This window comes from Hippopotamus amphibius, chromosome 11 (genome assembly GCF_030028045.1).
Source record: "Hippopotamus amphibius kiboko isolate mHipAmp2 chromosome 11, mHipAmp2.hap2, whole genome shotgun sequence".
NCBI classification, from domain to species: Eukaryota; Metazoa; Chordata; class Mammalia; order Artiodactyla; family Hippopotamidae; genus Hippopotamus; species Hippopotamus amphibius.
The window spans coordinates 84,380,051-84,400,914 of record NC_080196.1 but is presented as its reverse complement, the minus strand read 5'-3'; the positions used below and the strand labels follow the sequence as shown (position 1 = coordinate 84,400,914).

Below are 20,864 nucleotides of genomic sequence, written 5' to 3'. Positions count from 1 at the left end.
TGACATTTCATCATTGATTGCTGTTGTATTCTTTTCTGCCCAGTAGTGCGTGTTTGATCTCCCCTTTTCTGTCCTGGAGGCCCCGCTGCGGTGGTCGCTGTCCGTGGTGCTGGAGTGGCGTGTGGTTTGCTGCATGGCGGTGTCCGGGTCGCTGACTGTGTGTAACTCATGTTCCAGTGCTGTTTTAACACTGTGTCTCTGTAACTGTTTGCGCTGCTAGCTGCTACACGGAAGCAACCATGCTGTTCTCAAGGCAGTCCACCCTTGATGATTTAGATGGACCAGAAACTGTTCCTAAAACGAGTGAGCGTGCTCGGCCCGGGCTCCGTAAAATGCTCAGCATGGATGTGTCCTCCTCGTCAGCCGAGAGCGCCAGCTTAGCCTCCAGGTGCTCACCCTGCATGCTCTTCCGTAACTGTGTCACCTCCCCCTACCCCCGGGTCCTTGCACCAATGAGTTCTTGTGACCTGTGTGTCTTTGTTAATTTTTATTTTAAGAAGGCGCATGAGGAACCAAAGCATAACCACCACCCTTCCTGGGACACAACTGGTCGTACCCAGGACAGCATTCTATTAAACTAACCGCTCTTTGGTTTTTGTCTGTTAGGAGTTTCTTAAAAATCCTACTATAAACATTGTCCTTCATATTGTAAGTATTTCACACTTTCTATTTCCAAAGGAACAAGCATGTTTCCTCCTTGGTTGAGGGCTCAGGTAGGCAGTCCTCACAGGGAGAGTGGGAAACTTTTTCTCATGATTTCATCCAAAGATCCATGCAGTAGAAAAAAATCTCCAAATCATATATATAGTCATATTTAGTTGATACAGAATGAATCTGTCCACGTTTTATATGCATAATTGACATAAAAAGTCAGAACCTATTTTACCATTTTTTTCCTAAAAAAAAGAATATTATTGTGCAATAGAATATATCACCTTTGTAGACCTTAATTTGTTTGGTTTGGAAACAATTACCTTGGGCTGAAGTTTTCTCGTTAAATCCTAGGATAAAAACAATAATCATTTAGAAATGAAATTACTTGCTTAAAATCCAAATGATTTTTTTTGAACTGCCTTTGAAAATTCAGCAGGAGCACAGAAGGATGAGCTGCACTGTGCTTATCCGGACACCAAACAACCCACCCAAGTAACCTGATCCAAAACTAAAGTCAGTGTTGGAAAATCAGGGGATGTTAAGTCCTTGTTGCTGGCAGCTACATATCTCAGTTCAGAGCTGCAGGAGGCTGGTGCCTGGCATTTCTGGGAATGCCATGGCCATTGGAGATGTCCTCTGGCAGGCACATGCTGTGCCACCCTACTCTGTTGATTCCTGAGTGTACCAGGATTTGCTGAATCCCTTTGGGGCCAGAACTCATCTCAGACCATAGAGAGGGTGCCTGTAATCAGTTATGGTCCCACTGGAAGTTAGACCTGGTGTGGGCTGGCTCCAGCGGTCCGAAAACTCACTGGAGTGATCAGTTCACAGCCATGTCTAATTAAGGTAAGTCTTAGCCGAAAGCCGGTTGTCTTGGTGTTCTGACAGCCTTGTATGTGATGTGCACGCTTAGGACCAAAGCCCTGGGGACACTGACCACCCCTGAGTTAGGGTCAAGAATTCATACAAATGTGGTTCTTCAGTGTCAGGGCTCAACCACGTTCATTCATTCATTCATTCACATGTGCTCCATGTCCATGACAAGAAAAATGGGTACAGTCTGTGCATTTGAGCATCTTGGTGTTTATGGCCCCAGCTGCTCACACATGCCATTCAGATAGCAGCACCTTCTCAGAGTCTAACAGATTATCCCTCTACACCCAGCAGACTCTGCATCTCCAGATGGCTTTTATCTCCCCCCCACACACACCTTCAGGGCTGGGCATGTCGAGGTAGACAGTATAGAAGGCTCATTTTGAATTTCACAGCTGTGGCTGCTGTATTACATTTCCAGCTTTTCCTTTATGGACCTGGCAGGAAAAGTTAGAAGGGCAGGAGAGATACAAGAAGAAAGAACAGGAAGCAAAAGTAGAGTGAAGATCAGGGCAGAGGAGCTCATGGAAAATGAAGCTGGAAGGGGAGTTGGTAGTGGAAAGTCATTGGGAGGAGAAAGAGCAGGAGGGCAGCCTGAGGAGGGAGACACAGCCCTGGGGAGAGACCCTATGAGAAGAGAGTGGTGGGTGGGGCTTCCGCATGCCAGATGGTGGGGAACTGGGGATGGGAAGGTGGTGAGCATTCAGTCAGATGTAAGAGGCACCAGTGAGAAAAGGCAAAGGATGGAAACACAGGGAGAAGCAAGTGTGCAGGAAGTGCGCAGTGTGTCGTAAAGCACACTGTTGTCTTGCCAACGGTCCATCACACCTGTCCTCCCCTTTCGGGTCTGGGGTCCATTGAGAGTAGTATCTTGGCTAAGACCTGTGGACCCAGCCAGCTGAGGCTTCTCATTTCCCTGAGCACCTTTCTTTAAAATCTATACCTGGGAGGTGCTCTGTGCTCACTGTGTCTTGATTGGGAATAAACACTGGGCCCTGTGGCTGGGAATCATGATGGGGCTGAAAACCTCTGCAGGAGGGTTTAGCACCCTGGGAGCCACAGCCCTGCTCACTGTCTCTGCGGGCCAGAGCATCCAGAGAGAGGAAAGCAGATGGAATGCGGGGGAGCAGAGGGGCGTCTTGCCCACGTGCCAGTGTGCGCAGCTGTGGGTGCCCTCGGGAGGGCAGGGAGTGGGATGCTGAGACCTGGCGGTGCCCGTCCCTGTGTCCCAACAGCGAGCCCACGCAGTGTACGATGCTGTACTCGCGCCAGGGGACCACGGAGACCATAGAGGAAGTGGAGGCCGAGCAGGACGAGGAGGCGCCCGAGGGGGCCCAGGACGCCGAGTCCCTGCAGGAGCCCACGGAGGACGGCGACGTGGAGGCCCCCCCATCCTACAGCAAGGCCGTCAGCTTCGAGCGCCTGTCCTTTGACTCCCGGGATGACTCAGCGGGCCAGACCCACATGGCGGTCAGCCCCGATGACAGCCGCTCAGACCGGCTGGAGACCAGCATCCTGCCGCCCCTGACCCACGAACTGACGGCCAGCGAGCTGCTGCTGAACAAGTAAGAGCCGTGGCCGCAGCAAAGGCCGAAGCTGGGAGTGACCCTTAGTGCCCGCTGCACTGGTGGGTGTAGAAACCTGTGTACAAAACATCCACCTGGATGTTTAGGGCCAACATGCCATTTTCAGTACTTCCTGCACTGCAAGTAGGAGCCAACTTGGTGTTTCTATCACTGAATCGCACAACTAGCAGAGCGTCTGTAACAGACATGTGCGCTCACGATAGCAGGTTGACACCACGAGACACCCGGGGACCCCGGAAGCAGGAAGGGACAGGCAGGGTCACGCCAAGTGGAAATCAGTCCTCTGGGGGAGTTAAGATCCACGTGCTGTCACGCTGCTTATTCTAACAGGATGTTCCGTGATGAGGAGCTGGAGGAGTCAGAGAAGTTCTACGTGGGGCAGCCCCGCTTCCTGCTGCTGTTCTACGCCATGTACAACACGCTGGTGGCCCGCTCAGAGATGGTGTGCTACTTCGTCATCATCCTCAACCACATGGTCTCCGCCTCCGTGATCACCCTGGTGCTGCCCATCCTCATCTTCCTCTGGGCTATGCTGTCCGTCCCCCGGCCCAGCAGGCGGTTCTGGATGATGGCCATCGTCTACACGGAGGTAGGCCGCGGGCGGAACCGGCCTGCCCGGCTCCAGACGGCCTCACATAAACACTCAGGTAGACAGACATTCTCTGGTGGACACACAGTTATAACCGGCAGTTACCTGGAGCTGGTAATTGTGGTTACGTTTCATGCCTCACACAGCACAGGGGCTGATGTCATCCCATCTAACAGTTAAGGAAACAGCCTTAATGAGATTTAATGAGATCAAATAATTGCCCTGAAGTTACCCAGCTGGCAAGCGGTGGGGGAGGCCTTTGAGTCTGGTGTCTGCCTGTGATATTACCCACCAAGACGGTAAATGTGAGGCAGAAACAAATATGGTGCCAGGGCCAGTGGACACTCAGTGAGTGGACATTGGCTCACACGCTACAGTGAGCACTTTGAATGCGGTTTGAATTCCCATACGTATTTCCTGTTTTCAAACCTAAAGCCAGTTTCCACACATCAAAACACGAAGTCATATAACCACCCCCTTGAAAGTGTAAATGACAGAAAAGGAGAATTGTCACCCCATTTTCATCACCCGTGAGACACTTTGCCCAGATGTACAAACCTCTTTTCTGTCCTGCCTTGTTGTGTACACAGCAGTTCACAAATTCCCACAGCAAACATGAAACTGGGAATAAAAGGGAGGCTCTTATGGACTTTGCTCCTCAGGCCATCATGGTTCTTTGTCATGTTAGGTTTGTGAAGAAGCCTCATTTTCTTATCTGGCTCACAAAGAAAGTTTTCAGTAACTGCGGAGTCGCAATTACTTCTTCAAGGCTAATACTCATGTTGGTGTACAATTAGAGTCTAGAAATTTTATAGGTTTACAGGTACTTCAACAGCAAGATTTAAACAAAGCTATGTATTAAGTCATCTCCAAAGTATTCATTTTAAAGTATTGCTCTCATATCTCTTATTTCCATAATAAAAATAAACGATGTGAAGCCAAGTACGTATCTATGACGTTAGTTAGCCTGTCCATCCGATCTCGCCCAAATAACGGCTCCTAAATGTTATCTCCGTTAATGACTTGGTGATCAGGGCATAAAGTGACTCCCTGTTTGGGGCCTGGGGATTCTCCCATGTGCTCTGTGGGAGAAGCTTCTCACCTAGTGTGAGGTAAGGGCAGGTATGAGGAATGTGGAGAGGGAGACAGAGCCACTGACACACAGCTTTCATCTTGGACTGAGATCTCCCCGGTTCAGCTAAAGTGGGGCTCTCCATTTTCTCTGTCGCACTGAGGCGTTGTCAATGTTAATTCCCTCCACAGCCAGGACTTTGGACCACAGCTGGGGACTGTGCTGGGCACGAGGAAACAACAGAAAGTTAAAAACTGGTTGTTCCTGTTTCTCAGTGGTCGCAGTGTGGCAAATGGTTGAGTGTAAACTGAAAATTGCCTGCAATTCAAAACCACACCACGTGGGCGCAGGTGCAGAGCAAGGCAGGTGCTGGGCCTTGTGCAGCCGGGATCGGGGGCCTCGTCAGCACAAGAGGGGGACATGAGAAGGAGGAGAGAATGTCGGCAAAGGACGAAGGCAAAGGGAGTCCAGTCCTTGCAAAGAAGCGAAGGCGTGAGACAGCCTGGAGAGCGCAGGACGGATGGGCCGTGATGGGGCTGCAAGGAGGCTGGAGGGGGGGAGGCAGAGGCTCCCGGGGATGTCTGTCCACCGGGTTTACGCTCAGCACTTGGTCCCTTGGATTGAAGGAGATGAACGGGATACAACTTTGTCAAGTGTGTGGTTTTAGCGAGTTTTTACACAAAGTGAAAAACGAGGGCTTGGAAAGCAGCCTGGGTGAGAAATATCCAGGTCTGGACCAATGTCACCACAGGGGGACTGAGAGGAGGGGGCAGAGGAGCAGGCTCAGGAAGGGAAACGGGGTGGGGTACAAGGCGGTGGGGCGCCAACGGGCTCCAGCGTCTGCTTCGGCGCCTGGTATGCAGAGTGCGCGCACCAGGGTAAGGAACATAGGGCTGTGACTGTGGGAAGAAGGGAGAGAGGAGGCGAGCTGAAGGGGACTCTAGGTCAGGGGAGGACCTGTAGAGCTCTTTTTGTTGATGAATCGTGTGGAATGAATGAACCCCTGATGACGCAGACGGTGGACTGCATTTCATCATCCATCTCCGCGAACATCTCCACACGTACACTCTGAGCTCGTTACCAGCACAGCTGGCAAGATTTTGTCTCATTTACTTTTATTTCTTCTTGAGAACTTCCAATGAGCAGTAAAATGGTGAGAAGAAAGAAATCAGAATAAAGTGAAAATTGCGTGCAGCAAGCCCGTGTGGTTTGCTCCTAAATATTACAAATTAAAGCAGTACATAAAGTATAAAGGTAAAGATCTTTCTGTTCACGTTGGTTCTAACTACTGTATTTAATAGCTGAATACTTCTATAAATGTCTAATTGAATCAGTAGAAATTAGCCAGCAATTTCTCAGGTAGCCTCAGTCCTCGACAATAGCAGAAATCATTTAAGCTGAGTCAGGAGTAACCTAGATGGCTCTGATGTATCCACAATCGAAGGCCCTGGAGGTGAAATTCTGTGCTTGTCCTAAAGTTAGTGTCTGTGAAAATAAGAATGTATTATTCCACATGGTGTGTGCATTCCCAGCATCAAAACTGAGACTTTTTTCACCTAATTTTTTGTATCACTGTTTCTCCTATAGAACTATTCTTAAAAGGAGTCATTTTTTAAAACAAATTTCTACCATCTGTGTGCAGGTGGCAATTGTGGTCAAGTATTTCTTCCAGTTTGGGTTCTTTCCTTGGAACAAGACCGTGGAATTGAACAAAGACAAGCCTTACCACCCACCCAATATCATCGGGGTAGAGAAGAAGGAGGGCTATGTCCTCTACGACCTCATCCAGCTGCTTGCCCTCTTCTTCCACCGGTCCATCCTGAAGGTACTGCCCATTTGCAGCCCCTGAAAGATTCCCCAAGAACCTGAACATTGGGATCGCAACGGGGCTGCGGGGCCGGGGGATGGGGGGGTACTCTCTTTTTTCTTTGTTAACAGACAGTTGTGTTCATTTCATTCATTTTCTCCAGCACTGTGTGCTCAATGATGGAGCTAGTAATAAATCGTGGGGAAAATTTCCCCTATTTCTAGCCTGGGTTGAACACACCCTAATTAACCCACGTTTGTGGGAAATGCCCGAATGGTATGTGGTTCTTACCTCCTGATCCACGGAGTTCTACCCAAGTTGAAGGCAGATCATCAGAGAGTTAGAATTTGGGGTCTCCCCTCCATCCCGACCTCGGCCCACCCCCTTCTAGGAGCATCACTTTTCTTGTAGTTTCTTGTCATGAATCCACTGGCTTTAGTAAGAGACCACCCTCTGGATGGGCCCAGGGGTACACTCCAGAGAGGCCACTGCTGAGCACGCCGTGCCTGCATTGCTCTGCGAAGACCTGTCTGCAGGGTGACCTTCTCGAGATCGGTAACTCCCGTCATCCTGCTGAGCATCTGCGGGGCTTTTTCTTCTCACACACTGTGAATTATAAGCTAAACTTGTAATATGCCACTCAACTCTAAAAATTAGAAATTGTCACATAGCACAGGCGTCGCCAACCCCCAGGACTGGGCCGCACAGCAGGAGGTGAGCAGTGGCTGAGTGAGTGAAGCTTCATCTACCGCTCCCCACTGCTCTCCATCACTCCCCATCACGAGCATCATCGCCTGAACCATCCTCCCCACCCCGTCCATGGAAAAATTGTCGTTCACATACATGTAGTAGTGTGTTCAACTTCTGCCTTATTCAGTGGGCTGTTTCAAGTAGGCTTTCCTCTGTGTGTACCATGACCAAGACCTTCACTCTGCCCCTGTCACTTTGTAAACTGCAAGTCCCTAGCCCTTCATTTGGGGTTGGGGGGGGGCCTTACCTGAGTCATTGGGATGTAGTGAGTTTGCAAAGGTATTTATCCAAAGACACCCATTAGCTAAAATAGAATTGGCTTAATTTCTCCAGTTCTTCTGATGAATATGTTAATTACCTGAATGTAGCCAATTTACTGATTCTTGTTATGAATATATTAATAAATGTTTTAACCTTTTTTTTAGTTCTAGAAATTAAAGTTTTAAATTTCAGCATTTAAGACACAGTAGTGTAATTTTGGCCACTTCCAAATTCTCTTGCAAATTCTGAATCCTTTTACATGTCATTTTATTTTTTTTTAAGATTTAGTATCCTTTTATTAAATTGTATTTATTTATTTATTTATTGGCTGCGTTGAGTTTTCATTGCTGTGCTCTGGCTTTCTCTAGTTGTGGTGAGCGGCCACTACTCTTTGTTGCAGTGCTCGGGCTCCTGTTTGTGGTGGCTTCTCTTGTTGTGGAGCACGGGCTCTAGGCACACGGGCTTCAGTAGCTGGCACGCGGGCTTGGTAGTTGTGGTGCACAGGCTTAGCTGCTCCACGGCATGTGGGATCTTCCTGGACCAGGGATCGAACCTGTGTCGCCTGCATTGGCAGGTGTATTCTTAACCACTGCGCCACCAGGGAAGTCCCTTGCATGTCATTTTTTAAAAATTATAAAACTTTAGATATTTTTACTACTTTTTCATCAACATTCAAATGGTTTAACAACTATGATTTTTTTATTTAAACCACACAATAAATGAAATTTTGGTGTTTCATATTGCTATACTTACTCTGATTTCTTGTTTGAAAATTTCTTATATAAAGTGAATATATTTGAGGTACTGTTATGCTGAAATTTTGGCTAATGGCATGAAAAATGCTTTTTGTAATGATAAATTCTTTCATAAAAAGATAAAACTATCCTACAGCTTTTGAAAAAATAAACCTTTTAACAATGTTGCTATGAAATCCAAACAGTTAAGAACTATGCGCAAATTTCAAAAGTGGTTAAAATTATCCCATTTAGTATGAATTGCTGTAACTATAAATAATTGGAAGAATTAACAAACCTAAATAAATATGCTACTGAGAAAGCAGTGAAAGAATCTCAATGTGTTAATAAAATGTTGGCAAAAGACAAAGCCACTTTTTAAATGATTTGGAAGAAATCAGTATAAACTGAAAAATCCCATTGTGAGCATCTAAAATGTGTTATAAAAATACATTCATTGGATATGTTTAAGAAATAATGTATCTATACATAAATATTTAAGAATAATCTGTAAATTAGGTGACTTTGTCTTTGGATGAAGGGATCATTCTCCAAGGTGGTTTTTGACCAACTGACTTTTGGCAAATAGGCCTGAAGCTCTTGTTCTCTACAGAGTCAGAGGGAGGACTGAGCGGGGTCCTGGGGATGAACCCCAGCCTGGCAACCTGGGCGCTCAGGGGGTGGACAGCTCACTGGGCAGCCTTGTCCAAGGTCATCGCCAGGGTGACTTGTGGTCCACATAGCATCTCGTTCCAGGAAAGACCTGCTCTCTCAGCCCCCCTCCACATTCCTCCTGTCCTCACCCACCCCCTTTATCCCACTTCCTTGCAGGATGCATCACACGTGGGCCACCGTTGGAGTAGAGTTCCTGGGTCAGCTGTGGGCAACCCCGGGATTCAGGTCTTGCAGTGCAGGCTGGGGGAGGGGCAGCACCATAATTCAAGTATAGATATTTGGTGAACATGGGGTGAGGGTTAGTTCATCCACTGACACTTCAGCTCGGTACTGCAAGTGTGCGCTGTCAGCAAAGAGATGTGTTCTGGAAAGCACTCTCGCTTAGGCAACCAGCCGCAGGATTCTGGTTTTACTTCTACCCCATCATCTGTTTCCATCTCCATCAATGAGCCAAATGCTATGTCTACACCCACCGCTTCCAGTCTCCTGGGACCGTTGGAAAATTATAGATAGTAAGCTTTCTTAGGATCCTTTGCACTGCCTTGGGTTTCTAATCTTTTTTTAAATTTCAGCTTTATTGACATATAACTGACAAATGAAATTGTAAGGTACTCAAAGTGTACACCTGGTGATTTGATAAATGTATATGTTGTGAAAGAATTCCCCCCCATCTGGTTAATTAACACATCCAACACCTCCTCACTCTCCTGTTTGTCTTTTTTTGATGACAACGTTTATGTTGTACTCTCCTAGCCAGTTTCTGCTGCACAACACAGTGTTGTCAGCTACAGTCACCATATTTTACACATGGTTTCCTATCCTGAGGGACGCTTTGGTGGCCCGGATGTCATAGGGCAGAATCCCAGCCCCCTCCCCGGAATGGCGAGCTGAGCTGTCCCTTCCCTGCCTTCTCAGTGCCACGGCCTGTGGGATGAAGATGACATCGCAGACAGCGGCTCCGACAAGGTGGACTCAGATGACGAGCTGTCCCTCAGCCATGGCAGGAGGGCCTCCTCCGACTCCCTGAAGTCCATCAACCTGGCCGCATCCGTGGAGTCGGTGCACGTGACCTTCCCTGAGCAGCCGGCTGCTGTCAGGAGGAAGCGCTCCAGCAGCGGCTCCCAGACATCCCAGAGCTCCAGCTTTTCCTCCAATAGGTCCAAGAGAGGTATCTGTCACACAGTGTCCCCAGGCTGAATCATCTCCCTGGTGTCAGTGGGTCCAGGGCAGGGAAGTTGGGTGCTGTCAAGGACACAGATATTGTGATATGAAAAGAATGTACTTTGCAACCAGACAGACCAAGTTCAAGTCCTGTCTGAGCTGTGTGTGTGGCCTAGAGCGGTCACATCACTGTCCAGGGTGTCTGTCTGAGTCCCCCACAGGACGAGGATGTCAGGTCATGGAGAAAAGTGGCCAGCACGCTGCCTCATACCTAGTGGGTGTCAGGCATAGGATAGTTATAAATCATGTCCAGAGATTCTCTGTGTATTCAGAGTGCTGTGTCACAATTTATTTTGAAAATGTGTTTAGATTTAATCAATGGGAACTTTTAGCCAAACCATCTAGCTTTTCCCTAAGCTAGTCATTAATTTCTTACTAAATAGCCAGGAATTAGAAAGTATGCATGCATTACCGCTGCCCCCTCTTGGGGTAACTGGGCTTTTGTGTGGATAGCGCTCCTGTCTGAAGCTTTCCAGACACTCTGTATTCATTTGCAGAAGACATTTTTCAGGCAGACTCGGGCAGGTCATCTCATATTTGTTTTACAGTTAGAGAAATTTGGACCTGAAAAAAGGCGTGGGTCCTAGATCCCATCTAGAAAACCCACAACAAAAACCTGGGACCCCATTGAGCGTGATGAAAACTGTTCTCCAGTCTGCTGCTTCCTGGGACAGAAATCCCACAGCAACCCAGGAAAGAGCACAGATGCCCTTGGCGGTGGAAGCAGATTTGAGGCTGCATTTCCAAGTTTTCCGCCTCTGTTCTTACGGGCCTCTGTGTATCTCACGTCTACACAGCTTCAAGCCATCCCTTGGCCATGGGGGCGGCAGGGCTTCTGCAAGAATTACGTTGACAAACCCACAACTCACGGTGCATCTCGGTTTCTTTTTATTGCCAGGCAGCACGAGCACCCGAAACAGCAGCCAAAAAGGAAGCAGTGTTGTGAGCATCAAGCAAAAAAGCAGACGGGAACTTTATATGGAGAAGCTTCAAGAGCACTTAATCAAAGCAAAAGCCTTCACCATAAAGAAGTGAGTGCGCAAGCATGCCTCAGGGCTGGGGAGCTGGTGTCACTTACTCCACGTCAGCCAGAGGTGACTTCTCCCACCACAGACGTCACCTGCTTCAGACAGAACAAAGTGGCCCATTGTGATACTGCTTTTAAAAATTACTATCCAAGAAGGATGATTTCTTTTTACATGCACTGCATTTACAAACACACTTTTTCTGTTTGAACACGGGCTCACGCTGTGTATTTCCAGGCATATGGAAGAGTCCAACCAGACAGAGGGGCAACAAAGTTAAAGCTGGAAAGTTCTTAGAGACAGACTAGCCGTATAGAGGGAAACCGAGAGGCACTCGGGAAGTGGTTTGTCTGTCATGCAGCCCAAGTTCACCAGCCAAGTTCACAGGCCCCCTTCCCCAGGTGTCAGGGATGCAGACAGGTAGCAGACAGAGTGGAAACGGGGGCGATGTAGCAGGGCTGGCCCTGAGTCAGTGCTCAGAACAAGAACCATGCCCACTTGGACGTGGCCTTGAACTGACGGCAGAACCCAGAGCACAGTCGAGATGGGGGGGCAGAGGCTGCATAGACAAGCCAGGGCCAGGGCACAGGATCAAGAATGACCGAGCAAGGTGAGCTCCAAAGCCCAGGGCACTGCCTGGGACCCGGGAGATGTACAGGGTTAGAAACAGGAGGAGCAGGGGCCGCCCAGCGTTTATTGAGTCTCGGGCAGGACCGTGCGTCCCGATTACTCTCACCGCGGCCCCGGGCCTCAGGCCTTATTACTTATCACACCTTTTGCAGAAGCTCGGGGGGCTGAGTAGCAGGATCAGGGTCTCCCAGGTGGAGCGTAATTGAATCAGGAGACAAACCGGCCCTCATTTCCGGGGCTGCCACTCCGTTATGCTTCAGTGAGAGAAGAGGTCTGTGGTCCCGGCAGCCATGAACTTGTGCACAGTCTCTGTTAGAGCAGGAGCCCCCCACCCCACCCCGCAACCCCCGCCTGAGCTGACTGTCCTGAGGCCAGAAGAGGGGTGGGAGCTGGCAGGGGGAGGGAAGCAGAGGACGGGATGATCTGACCGAGGTACCCGGTGGCTCCTGCATCCCCCACCCCCACCCTGTGTCTGTCTGGCAGGACCCTGCAGCTCTACGTGCCCATCCGACAGTTCTTCTATGACCTCATCCACCCCGACTATAGCGCTGTCACTGACGTGTACGTGCTCATGTTCCTGGCGGACACCGTCGACTTTGTCATCATCGTCTTTGGCTTCTGGGCCTTTGGGGTAGGTCGGGAACCAAGGCCACCACACACCAGGGACCAGCGACACTCTCCTGTGAGTGCCACCAGGCCTGAACCTGTGGTCTCCCCCCCAGAAACACTCCGCCGCGGCCGACATCACATCCTCACTGTCGGAGGACCAGGTCCCGGGGCCCTTCCTGGTGATGGTCCTCATTCAGTTCGGGACCATGGTGGTGGACCGGGCGCTGTACCTCAGGAAGACGGTTCTGGGGAAGGTCATCTTCCAGGTCATCCTGGTGTTCGGAATTCACTTCTGGATGTTCTTCATCTTGCCTGGTGTGACCGAGAGGTAAGACCTTTGGAAGCTGGAGCCATGGGGCCACTTTCAGGCAGAAGTATTTCATAAGGATCAGCCTGGGGGGAAGGAAAAGTTAGGGGGTTTAATGAGTATTAAACGCAGTGTGAAGCCAGGGTGTGAGCTGACTCCTCAGAAATATTATCACAGTATTTTATACACGTTCACAGACCTGGAGATGTGAGAACAAGGAGAGGACAGGCTGAGCAGTCAGCGCACACCTGGGGTCTCTGTATTGTGACCTGAGCAGATACAGAGGCAACTGGAGCGTGGCCTTAGGAGAGTGAGTAAGGGGATGAGAGGACATGAAACCCTGTCACATGAGAAGTGGATGAAAAGAACGGAGTCTGTTTAACTGATAGAGAAAGTAGAGGGGGAGGTGGCGGGGGGAGGTGAGAGGGGTCTGCCTCAGGGGGGTTGTTCTGAAGGGTAAGCACAGCAGCATTTGGAAAGCACGGTGTGTGGGGGGTGCAGACCCCATGCCACCGCTGCTGCAGTTAGTACAACTATTGCTGTGAAGATGCCTTGGAGGCTGAGGACGTGGGTAGAGAAGGGCTGGGGCCACCCCAGGAGGGGGCTGGTGGCCGTCTTTCCCTCACAGGTTCTGTCCCGACCACCGCAACAAATCCATGGCAGGAAATTTTTGGTTTCCCAGCGCCTATAAAAGTTACGTTTACACTGAACTGTCGTTTATTAAGTGTGCAATAGCATTATGTATTAAAAAAACAATGTTCATACCTTAATTTAAAAATACTTTATTGCTAAAAAAATGGCACCCATCATCTAAGCCTTCAGTGCATTATAGTAGTAACATCAAAGATCACTGATCACAGGTCACCAAAGTAAATAAGATCATAATGAAAAAGTCTGAAATATTGCAAGGATCACCTAATTGTGACACAGACACGACGTGGGCAAGTGCTGTTGGAAAAATGGTGCTGATAGAGTTGCCGGAGACAGGGTGGCCACAAACCTTCCATTTGTAAAAAACACAGTATCTGTAAAACAAGGTATGCCTGGTAGCAGTGCTGGTGGGCGATGAAAGCAAAGGGTATGCAGACGGGGAGCAAGGAACTGTCCATACAGTGTGACAGGAGTGATCTTTTTAAGAGCATGCCATGAAGAAGTCTTCATGTGCAGCATCAGACCTCAGGAGACATTCACAGCCAAGCTTTAGGAATAAGCTGTCCGTCAAGCTGGCAAGCACCATTTTTGGAGTAGAAAGTAATGAAAATGGATTTTCCTGATGTTCAGAAACAGATTCAAATGTAATTCCCCACGAGGAAACCAAGTCTCTTCTACCAACGGCTGGACTGACTCTGCTCTCCCTGAACATTTAGCCTGACTTTTCAATCTCAGTCTAGGAATCATTGCTTTGTGATCATAAATGGTGGCAATGCAAATATTTTAAAAGGGAAATTAGAATTAGGTTAATTTTTCATGAGTCTAAAGTAGAACTAACTAATTAAAGCATTGTTGCTCAGAAGACACCCAATAGCCCCGTAAGCCTCCCATTCCAGACCATAAACTGGGGGAGTAAATGCAGTTCAGATGATAAAAATAATTCAGAATAGGGCAAGCTGTTTGTAAAAATATTAGAATTTTTTCATGAGAACATTGTGAATATTTGTTATTTTTAAAATAGAATAAAGACCTTCTGAGGCGTCGTCGCAGCCGCTTCGCACCAGGAACTCCGGTCTGAAGCGCGGAGAGCGTGAGGCCTCGGCACGCGGCGCCCTATGAGCAAAGGACGCCAGACTACGCATAAGGAGAAAAGAAAGCTGAGGAAACTGAGGAGCACATGTTGTCTTGGTTAAGAAGTTTCGGAGAAAAAGATGGCGGCGAAGTAGAGAGACGTGGAGTGCATCCCTCTCCACAGATGCATTGGGAATGCACGGAAGGACACAGTCATTCCCACAGAGAACCAGCTGAACACCAGCAGACGGCCTCGGACACCGGAAAGGGCTGCGGAGAACCTGACATAGCCGACTGAATATTCGTCTAATCCAATACTTGGACATTAGTCTGAGGCTTGGACAGTCTTCTATAAACACCTCTATCACCAGGACAAGCAACCCCAAAAGCTTGGACAACCATGAGGAAACAAAGAAACACCATGCAGGCAAAGGAGCAGGAAAAAAACTCACAAGACCAAATAAATGAGGAGGAAATAGGAAAAATGCCTGAAAAAGAATTTAGAGTAATGATAGTAAAAATGATACAAAATCTCGATAACAAATTAGAGAAAGTACAAGAAACAGTTCATAAGAACTCAGAAAAACAAACAGCAATGGATAACAAAATAACTGAAATTAAAAATACTCTAGATGCTCTAACCAGCAGAATGACTGAGGCAGAAGAACGAATAAGTGAGTTGGAAGATAGAATGGGAGAAATAAACGCCACAGAGCAGGAAAAAGATAAAAAAATAAAAAGACTAGAAGACAGCCTCAGAGACCTCAGTGATAACCTTAAACGTACCAACATTCGAATTATAGGCATCCCAGAAGAAGAAGAAAACAAGAAAGGGTCTGTGAAAATATTTGAAGAGGTTCTAGTGGAAAACTTCCCCAACATGGGAAAGGAAATAATGAACCAAGTCCAAGAAGCACAGAGAGTCCCATACAGAATAAACCCAAGGAGAAATACACCAAGACACATATTAATCAAACTAACGACAATTCAACACAAAGAAAAAATATTAAAAGCAGCAAGAGAAAAGCAACAAACAACATATAAGGGAAAACCCATCAGGATAACAGCTGACCTTTCTACAGAAACTCTGCAGGCCAGAAGGGAATGGCAGGATATACTGAAAGTCCTGAAAGAGAGAAACCTACAGCCAAGAATACTTTACCCAGCAAGAATCTCATTCAGATTTGAGGGAGAAATCAAAAGCTTTCCAGACAAGCAAAAGTTAAGAGAATTCAGCACCACCAAACCAGCCTTACAACAAGTGCTAAAGGAACTTCTCTAAGTAGGAAACACAAGAAAAGGAAAACACCTACAAATACAAACCCAAAACAATTCAGAAAATGGTCATTGGAACACACATGTCAATAATCACTTTAAATGTAAATGGATTAAATGCTCCAACCAAAAGACACAGACTGGCTGAATGGATACAAAAACAAGACCCTTCTATATGCTGCCTACAAGAAACCCACTTCAGACCAAGGGATACATATAGACTGAAAGTGAAGGGATGGAAAAAGATATTCCATGCAAATGGAAGTCAAAAGAAAGCTGGAGTAGCAATACTCATATCAGACAAATTAGACTTGAAAGTAAAGACTATTAAAAGAGACAAGGAAGGGCACTACATAATGATCAAGGGATCCATCCAAGAAGAACATATCACAATGGTAAATATCTATGCCCCCAATATAGGAGCACCTCAATACATAAGGCAAATGCTAACAGCTATAAAAGGGGACATCGACAGTAACACAATTATAGTGGGAGACTTGAACACCCCACTTACATCAATGGACAGATCATCCAAACAGAAAATAAATAAAGACACACAAGCTTTAAATGACACATTAGACCATCTCGACTTAATTGATATTTATAGGACATTCCATCCAAAAACGACAGACTACACGTTCTTCTCAAGTGCACACGGAACATTTTCCAGGATAGATCACATCTTGGGTCACAAATCAAACCTCAGCAAATTCAAGAAAATTGAAATCATATCAAGCATCTTCTCAGACCACAACGCCATGAGACTAGATATCAATTACAGGAAAAAAACTGCAAAAAATACAAATGCATGGAGGCTAAACAATTCACTATTAAACAACCAAGGAATCACTACAGAAATCAAAGAGGAAATCAAAAAGTATCTAGAAACAAATGACAACGAAAACACAACAACCCAAAACCTATGGGACGCAGCAAAAGCAGTTCTAAGGGGGAAGTTTATAGCAATACAGTCCTACCTTAAGAAACAAGAAAATGATCGAATAAACAACCTAACCTTACACCTCAAACAACTAGAGAAAGAAGAACAAAGAAACCCCAAAGTGAGCAGAAGGAAAGAAATCGTAAAGATCAGAGCAGAAATAAATGAAAAAGAAAGGAAAGAAACCATAAGAAAAATAAATAAAACTAAAAGCTGGTTCTTTGAGAAGATTAACAAAATTGATAAACCATTAGCCAGACTCATCAAGAAAAAAAGGGAGAAGATGCAAATCAACAGAATTAGAAATGAAAAAGGAGAAGTCACAACGGACACCTCAGAAATACAAAACATCATGAGAGACTACTACAAGCAACTATATGCCAATCAATTGGATAACCTGGAAGAAATGGATACATTCTTAGAAAAATACAATCTTCCAAGACTGAACCAGGAAGAAATAGAAACCATGAACAGACCAATCACAAGTACAGAAATTGAGGCAGTGATTAAAAATCTCCCAACACACAAAAGCCCAGGACCAGATGGATTCACAGGCGAATTCTATCAAACATTTCGAGAAGAGTTAACACCTATCCTTCTCAAACTCTTCCAAAATATTGCAGAAGGCGGAGCACTCCCAAACTCATTCTATGAGGCTACCATCACCCTGATACCAAAACCAGGCAAAGATGTCACAAAAAAAGAAAACTACAGACCAATATCACTGATGAATATAGATGCAAAAATCCTCAACAAAATACTAGCGAACAGACTGCAACAGCACATTAAAAAAATCATACACCACGATCAAGTGGGGTTTATCCCTGGGATGCAAGGATTCTTCAATATACGCAAATCAATCAACGTGATACATCATATCAACAAATTGAAGGATAAAAACCATATGATCATTTCAATAGATGCAGAAAAAGCTTTTGACAAAGTTCAACATCCATTTATGATAAAAGCTCTCCAGAAAATGGGCATAGAAGGAAATTACCTCAACATCATAAAAGCCATATATGACAAACCAAAAGCCAACATTGTTCTCAATGGAGAAAAACTGGAAGAATTCCCTCTAAGAACAGGAACAAGACAAGGGTGTCCACTCTCACCACTGTTATTCAACATAGTTTTGGAAGTGTTAGCCACAGCAATCAGAGAAGAAAAAGAAATTAAAGGAATCCAAATTGGAAAAGAAGAAGTAAAATTATCACTCTTTGCAGATGACATGATACTATATATAGAAAACCCTAAAGACTCTACCAGAAAACTGCTAGCACTCATTGATGAGTTTAGTAAAGTAGCAGGATACAAAATTAATGCACAGAAATCTCTTGCATTCCTATACACTAACAACGGAAGAGCAGAAAGAGAAATTAAGGAAACTCTCCCATTCACCATTGCAACCAAAAGAATAAAATACCTAGGAATAAACCTGCCTAAGGAGGCAAAAGATCTGTATGCAGAAAACTTTAAGACATTGATGAAAGAAATCAAAGATGACATAAACAGATGGAGGGATATACCATGTTCCTGGATTGGAAGAATCAACATCGTGAAAATGACTGTACTACCCAAAGCAATTTACAGATTTAATGCAATCCCGATCAGATTACCAATGGCATTTTTCACAGAACTAGAGCAAGAAATCTTACGATTTGTATGGAAACGCAAAAGACCCCGAATAGCCAAAGCAATCTTGAGAAGGAAAAATGGAGTTGGTGGAATCAGGCTTCCTGACTTCAAACTATACTACAAGGCCATAGTGATCAAGACAGTATGGTACTGGCACAAAAATAGAAAGGAAGATCAATGGAACAGAATAGAGAACTCAGAAGTAAGCCCAAACACATATGGGCACCTTATCTTTGACAAAGGAGGCACGAGTATACAATGGAAAAAAGACAGCCTCTTCAATAAGTGGTGCTGGGAAAATTGGACAGCAACATGTAAAAGAATGAAATTAGAACACTTCCTAACACCATACACAAAAATAAACTCCAAATGGATTAAAGACCTACATATAAGGCCAGACACTATCAAACTCCTAGAGGAAAACATAGGCAGAACACTCTTTGACATACATCAAAGCAACATCCTTTTTGACCCACCTCCTAGAATCATGGAAATAAAATCAAGAATAAACGAATGGGACCTCATGAAACTTAAAAGCTTTTGCACAGCAAAAGAAACCATAAACAAGACTAAAAGGCAACCCTCAGAATGGGAAAAAATAATTGCCTATGAAACAACGGACAAAGGATTAACCTCCAAAATATACAAGCAGCTCATGCAGCTTCATACCAAAAAAGCAAATAACCCAATCCACAAATGGGCAGAAGACCTAAATAGACATTTCTCCAAAGAAGACATACAGATGGCCAACAAACACATGAAAAGATGCTCAACATCACTCATCATCAGAGAAATGCAAGTCAAAGCCACAATGAGGTATCACCTCACACCAATCAGAATGGCCATCATCACAAAGTCTGGAAACAACAAATGTTGGAGAGGGTGTGGAGAAAAGGGAACTCTCCTGCACTGTTGGTGGGACTGTAAGTTGGTACAGCCACTATGGAAAACAATTTGGAGGTTCCTTAAAAAACTACAAATAGAACTACCATATGATCCAGTCATCCCACTCCTGGGCATATACCCAAAGAAAACCATAATCCCAAAAGAAACTTGTACCATCATGTTTATTGCAGCACTATTTACAATAGCCAGGACATGGAAGCAACCTAAATGCCCATCAACAAATGAATGGATACAGAAGATGTGGCATATATATACAATGGAATATTACTCAGCTATAAAAAGGGATGAGATGGAGCTATATGTAATGAGGTGGATAGAACTACAATCTGTCATACAGAGTGAAGTCAGTCAGAAAGAGAAAGACAAATATTGTATGCTAACTCACATATACGGAATCTAAAAATGGTACTGATGAACTCAGTGACAAGAACAGGGAAGCAGATACAGGGAATGGACTGGAGAACTCGAGGTATGGGAGGGGGCGGGGGGTGAAGGGGAAACTGAGAAGAAGCGGGAGAGTAGTACAGACATATATATACTACCAACTGTAAAATAGTCAGTGGGAAGTTGTTGTATAACAAAGGGAGTCCAACTCGAGGATGGAAGATGCCTTAGAGGACTGGGGCAGGGAGGGTGGGGGGGAATCGAGGGGGGAGCGTCAAGGAAGGGAGGGAATATGGGGATATGTGTATAAAAACAGTTGATTGAACCTGGTGTACCCCCCAAAAAAATAAAATAAAATAAAAATAATAATAATAAAATAGAATAAATACAATTTTCTCTGTAAATATTTAATTATAGCTGTCTCTCAAATCAGAGAAATAAGCCACATTTAACACCCAAGATAAGTGGATGGTGAATTTTGGTAATTTGTCCGATATTTAAAAACATCAAGTAGGCATTCTTCAGCAGCCCTCATTGAAACTTAATTTCAGAGAAGAAAAGACTTTAAAAAGCTTTCTAGACCTACTGTCTAATTTTCCATAAGAAGACAGGTGAGCCCATATAGAAGGGTGACCTCCCCAGTGTCACTCAGGCAATTACTAAAGGGGCCAGTCCCCAGTCCCAGGGCTCTTGGCCATCCTGTGTGCTACACCTACTATACACTGCACCTACTGTATACTGCATCTACTGTATACTATACCTATGGTATACTACACCTACTCTATACTGCACCTACTGTATACCGCACTCCTACTCCCATGGGAAGCATCCCGTACTTGCCAAGCAGATTTTTTTAAGTAACACAGCCTACTATTTCACTCTGCAGTGTGAAAAGGATTTGATTATTCTAGTCCCAAGAGAGAGTTCCAGAGCCCTAGAGCCTAGACCTTTGCCATGTCTTGACAGGGGGCTCAGCAGAGACCAGAGCTTCCAGAAATATGGCAACATCGAAGCCACTGAGAGTCCTTTCAGCACTTTAGTCCTTTTAGATCAAATAAGCAAAAGTTTTGGTTTTTCCTGCTTGCATTGGTGTCCCACTGCTGCCGTAGCAAATGACTACCCACTGAGAGTTTAAAGCAATTGCAAGTGTGTCGTCTTGCAGTTCTGTAGGTCAGGGGGCAGACCCAGGTCTCACAGGACTGAACT

General features: G+C 45.7%; 1 protein-coding gene across 2 annotated transcripts in view; it reads left to right on the top strand.

Annotated features, from left to right (window-relative positions):
• The window catches only part of PIEZO2 (piezo type mechanosensitive ion channel component 2), a 338,838-nt gene that overhangs the window by 299,842 nt on the left and 18,132 nt on the right, over positions 1 to 20,864 (top strand). Inside the window, exons 39-46 of one of the 2 annotated variants that reach the window (XM_057700315.1) lie at positions 221 to 388; positions 2,763 to 3,092; positions 3,444 to 3,702; positions 6,417 to 6,599; positions 9,917 to 10,169; positions 11,121 to 11,253; positions 12,361 to 12,508; positions 12,600 to 12,814. In XM_057700315.1, coding sequence (XP_057556298.1) covers positions 221 to 388; positions 2,763 to 3,092; positions 3,444 to 3,702; positions 6,417 to 6,599; positions 9,917 to 10,169; positions 11,121 to 11,253; positions 12,361 to 12,508; positions 12,600 to 12,814 — 1,689 coding nt within the window. The remainder of the gene's footprint in view (positions 1 to 220; positions 389 to 2,762; positions 3,093 to 3,443; positions 3,703 to 6,416; positions 6,600 to 9,916; positions 10,170 to 11,120; positions 11,254 to 12,360; positions 12,509 to 12,599; positions 12,815 to 20,864) is intronic. The other variant, XM_057700316.1, reaches the window with a different exon arrangement.